Genomic DNA, 5,692 nt, shown 5'->3' on the forward strand with positions numbered 1-5,692 from the left:
ATTATTATTATTATTATTATTATTATTATTATTATTATTATTATTATTATTATTATTATTATTATTATTATTAACCTTTTATGAACAAGGCAAATCCTACTGATATCACAGATCTCATTTGCAAGTGAGGCCTGGGCCTGAAGGCAGCCTAACATATGTTTTTTGTTTGTTTGGCTGTTTTGTTTTGTTGTTTGTTTGCTTTTACTTTGTCTTTAAATCATCTTATCTCCTCCAGCTTGTAGTTACTGCTCTGTCTCTTATCCTATTTTATCTCTTTAATCAATTCCTCAGTCTTTTGTCTGTCCTCAGAGAGCTCAGTCTTATTTTTCCCATGAAGATGTTCAAAGAAATCCTAACAAAACAATAAATAAATATAAATAATGAAGAAATCCAGAAGTCTGACTATACTTGTGACCTTCAGAGCTGGTTTTATATATTGGTTCAATCTGAAGAAAACTGGTTTCCTGCAGATCCCAGTTTATTATTACATGTCTTTTGGAACAATGAGCCTTGGCTCCTGGGGCTGAGCTGAGCTGGGCAGGACAGGATGCCATCTCCACGTGGACCCACCACCTTCGGGGAGGACTGTCAAGGTCGGGTGCTGTGGATGTCATACCATACCAATTTATTTATAAAGCACTTAAAACAGCAACAAGGCCAACCAAAGTGCTGTACAAAAGAAAACAAACATGCACAGCGGACAGGAAAACATAAAATAAAAATACAGATACAAATAGCAGCAGAAGCTAACTAAAATGGCCAACAGTGTAGAGTACAGACAGGACCAAACAAATCACACCGTGTTAAAGGCAAGAGAATAGAAGTGGGTCTTCAAGCGAGACTTAAAGACTGAGAGTGTGGGAGCCTGCCGGACACTCAGTGGCAACTCATTCCACAGTAGTGGACCTGCAACAGGGAAAGCCCTGTCACCTCTGAGCTTACGACGGGTTTCTGGGACTGAAAGAAGCATCTGGTCTGCTGACCTCAGAGAGCGCGGTGGGACATATGGCTGCAGAAGATCAGTGAGATAGGATGGGGCGGAACTGTTCAGTGATTTTAAAACATACAGGAGAATTTTGAATTGGATCCGAAGGTGAATGGGTAGCCAGTGCAGGGAGGCCAAAACTGTCGTGATGTGCTCTCTATAGCCTGTACCAGTTAAAAATCGGGCTGCAGCATTTTGGACCAGTTGTAGACGAGCAATGGAGGACTGACTGATTCCAAACAGAAGTGAATTGCAGTAATCAAGCCTAGATGTTATGAAGGCGTGGATCACTGTCTCAAGTTCTTTTTGGAGAGTATAGGCTTCAGCTTAGACAGCCGTCTCAGCTGAAAAAACAGGATTTGACCATCATGTTTACGTGACTGTTGAGTTTTAAGGACGGGTCCATTATCACCCCCAGATTAGTGACCTTTTGTTTCTCTAGCGGGGCTAGAGAGAAAAGGTCAATGTCATGGTTCAGCAGGCGAGGGAGGGTCCTTGGCTATGCAGATTCCTGGCAGCATAGCCTAGTTCTAGGGATGCAGAACTGGTTCCATGTCTTGGACACAGGTGAAGAGAGGAACAGAGCAGTCAACTGATCAGCACCTGGTGGTGAATTGGATCCGTGGCAGCTGCCGGACAGACCTGGTAAACCCAAACGCATAGTGATGGATGATGCGAAGGTGCCAAGGGCTGCGTCGCTCACTTGGCGGCCGTGCTGGGACCCCCATCCCCTAACCACTCCGCACGTGCATTATGTTTATTTATGTTGCTATACTGTGGTAGATTTTTTTAAATTTTTTTATGCCTCAAACCGTGCCCTGTCAAGGACATGCTGTAATATAGATAGATAGATATTATTATAGCTTTCTTCCCTTTTTTTTTTTCTAAGTAACAGGGGCAACACATCTTAGAAGCTGCAGCCCCCTGTACACTTCTGTCCATCTTTAGGACGTCTGTACGGAAAGTAATTTTGGTGTACTTCACTGTGCAAGGGTAATAAAAGCATTTTGATTAAATAGCTATTGATATTTGGGGAGGCTGGAGAAGGTCTTTTGGCTGGCCTTGAAGATGTTCTGGCACACCAACCAGCAACTCGGAAAAGGAAAGCGGACCCTATCCCATGGTGTACTTGGTTTCGGTTGGGAAATGCTGACCCTGACTAAGGATACTGCTGAGCGGTGGGAGAAGCACTTACAGGATCTCCTTAATCCATCATGTCACCTTTGAGGAGGCAGGCAGTCTGTGGACTCGGGGGAAGACAAGTCCATTACCATGACGGAGATCAAAGAGGTAGTCAAAAAGCTCCCTTGTGGCAGGGCCACAGAGTAGGGCCTCAGTAGTTTGGGAACCTCACGGTCTCATCTCTGCTTTATGCAGATAATGTGGTTCTGCTGGCATCTTCAGGCCAAGATCTTCTGTGCACTGGGCAGTTCAAAGCAGAGTGTGTAGCAGCTGGAATGAGTCAGTTCCTTTAAGTCTGAGGCCATGGTTCTTGTCAATGCCCCCACTGAATCGGGGGAAGACTGAAAAAGGTGAACGAGTATAAGAATCTGGGCATCTTGTATCTAGTAATGGTACTATGGAGCAGATGTATCAACAGATTGGGGCCTCGTCCTCAGGACAGTCATGGTGAAGAAAGTGCTGAGTCAAAAGACAAAGCTCTTGACTTACTGGTCTGTCGTTGTTCCAGTCATCACCTATGGCCATGAGGCTTAGATCAGGACCAAAAGAACAAGATCCCTGATACACATGGCCGAAATGGACTTCCTTTGCAAAGTGACCAGGCTTAGCCTTAGAGATGGGGTGAGGAGCATCTGGGGGGAGCTCTAAGCAGAACCACTGCTCAAACTGTCAGTTGAGGTGGTTCGGACATCTGATTTGAATGCCTCCCTTTAGAAGTTTTTTGGGAATGTCCCACTAGTAGTAGGCCTCGGAAGACTCAGAAGTCACTGGAAGGATTGTGTGTCTTCTCTAGCCTGGGAACAACTCTGGGTCACTGCAAAGTGTTGCTGGGAAGAGGGATGCCTGGGTTTTTCTCCTGGACCTGTTGCCTCCATGACTTGTCCACGGATACGCGGTTGGTGATGGAGAGACATGCTCATATTAAAATAAGGAATTACCAGAAGAGATTGTCTTTCCTTAACATTACAAATGTATTTAAGCTGTAACGTTTGTGTTTGTCTCTGTCAGGAGATGTCTGTTTGACCATGTAACATCTGAAAGTCACAGGTGAATGAAGAGCTTTTCTTTGTTATACGTGTGTGTTCTCAGGGCACTCATATCGAGTTATCTATCGGTGTGATTCTCGGCATTTCAACTATGGCAGGTAGGAGAATCTCAATCATATTTAGTGCAATTTTTACCCTTTTTTTGGAGGATTTTATTTATCATAAAACTTTTAGATTTTGTTTTAATTCTCACTATAAATTATTGTGAAGATGTGCAAGATAAAATGTCTAAATTATAATAATGTTAATTTAAAAAAGAAAAGGGTATTTATGAAACATTTAATAAAAATGACAATGTTCACCACCTGACAGAAATATTCACTTTGCTGAAATGGAACCATTTGCATTTTAGAAAAGTTAATATTACAGTGTATCTATCACTTAGTGTATTTCTAACAGAAAAAGTGTATTTATTACTCTTAGTGATTACAGACACTCATTGTGTATCAATTACTGACCCCTTGTGTATCTGTTACTGACACTTAATGTATTTATTAGACACTTGGTGTATTTATAACAAACACTTGGTGTATTTATTACATGCATCTATTTTATTTATTACAGAATGTCTTTCTACAGCATCCACATGTTTATACCAGGAGAAACTTGTGTGTATCTACAACATTGGCCAGTGTCAGTCCTCCCCCTCTGATGTTGCCATACGTGCACATGATGGCCATCTACTGTAATACAGAAATGACTGCCTCTGGTGTTAATGGAAGTCAACACCTTGAATGATGATCTTTTAGTCCAGCTGACTTAAACACAATGTGGAGTGTCCCAGTGTGTTTTAAAACGTCTTACACCTGCGTCTGGATTGCAGGCACAGAAATCGGAGGCTTCTGTAATTTTTGAAGGACCACAGTATGACAATCCTCCTTTGGTGTGGTCTGTCTTCAGTGACCGGGGGCCTTCATGGGTGCTCTCGCATGCCCACCGATTCCTACATCAGATCACTGATGTTTGATTGATAACAGGATCACTCCAAGACTAGTCATACCAGCTCCTGTTCAAATCAAATCATTTACTGGTCTGCATGTGGATCAACCTTTGTAAATATCTAAATTTTACTGCTGTAAAGATGAGTAAGTTTAGAGGAAGGTCTTAAATTAGTGCTCATAAATGTACAACTGGCCATGAGTTCACAAGATTAAAGCACAGCCACAATCCACTTTCTATCATCTTCACTCATTCCTGGCATGTGGAGGACATTTTAAAGTCTGAAACGGTCTCTGCTATTTAACCCAGTCTGATGTGATTGAGCACTTGTGTCAAGTCTGAAGAGGAACCATTTATCAACTTCGATGAAGGGAAAAAGTTTCTCTTCCTGTTGGATGAAGACCGAGTCCGGAAGATGAATGTTCTGTTGCTGATTGGACCTAACTAATGTATTTAAACAGAAATATCGATGTTAAAACCCCTAAGTAAGCTGCTGTTTGTTAAAGAGTACTGTAAAAGGACTGGTTTTAAAGACCTATATGCCTCCAGAACTCACTTTTAACCCTGGAATCAAGAGTCTTCTCTTTAATAGAACAGATCACTTTGTAAACTGGATTGGGACACCAAATATTTTACCAACACAATCCTGTTATTAGGCTATAACTCTGTGTGGCCAGACACTTTGTTTCTCTTCCTTCTGACTCTCTGGACAGTTTCCTGTAGAGAGAAACAAGCAGATCAGAACCAGCAGTTTGTTGAAGGAGGTTCTGTTCCAGCCACAGGCCCGCTGCTGAGATCTTATCAATCTGGTCCTGGTTCTGGTCGTGGTCAGATGTGGTCAGATGTTCGAGGTGTAGGTCATGCAGTTTGCATCCTTGTTGCTATGGTTACACAGAGATCAGACACTCAGGACCTCTTCAGTTTGTGGAGGGTTTGCCTCTGTAGCTGTTTTTGGTGCAGTTGTGGCCAAAAGTTGTTTTAGTGATGTTCATTTTTTGTCCTGATATTATTTGTATATTTTTTTTCACTGTGATCAAATGCATATTAATTATTGCCTAAAACTTTATAAAACAAAACAAACAAAAAATGTTCACTGTAGTTCTGTTCTTCATTGGAAGAATGCTTCTAAAATCACTTGTTCCATCTATTCAGTGAACTAATTAACGTTAAGTCAATAATCAGGATTATTTTGACGCTTTTTACAGTTTTAAAAACACTTTTGGGCATTATGTTTGATTGATTCATGCAACACTGAGTGCATGTGTCCGATAAAGAGACAAGAGTTTATTCGGTTAAGATTCAAATCTGGCTCATTTGTAAAAATAATAATGAATCTCAAATAATGTATAAATATCTCTGCAGGCAGGAGAAGCTCTGACTTCCTGTCTGCTCGGTATAATCGTTCCTCTCTTCTGTCATGTTCTGCAGCTGCTGCACTTGGAAACCTGGTATCAGATCTGGCAGGACTGGGGTGAGGATTTCTCTCTCTCTCTCACACACACACACACACACACACACACACACACACACACACACACAC

General features: G+C 41.7%; 1 protein-coding gene across 1 annotated transcript in view; it reads left to right on the top strand.

Moving 5' to 3' along the window:
- tmem65 (transmembrane protein 65) overlaps window positions 1-5,692 on the top strand; it is a 19,278-nt gene that overhangs the window by 4,408 nt on the left and 9,178 nt on the right. Inside the window, exons 4-5 of the mRNA XM_037677260.1 lie at window positions 3,257-3,311; window positions 5,581-5,623. Of these exons, the coding sequence (XP_037533188.1) occupies window positions 3,257-3,311; window positions 5,581-5,623 (98 nt within the window). The remainder of the gene's footprint in view (window positions 1-3,256; window positions 3,312-5,580; window positions 5,624-5,692) is intronic.

Source organism: Nematolebias whitei, chromosome 5 (genome assembly GCF_014905685.2).
Source record: "Nematolebias whitei isolate Nwh7 chromosome 5, NemWhi1, whole genome shotgun sequence".
NCBI lineage: Eukaryota > Metazoa > Chordata > Actinopteri > Cyprinodontiformes > Rivulidae > Nematolebias > Nematolebias whitei.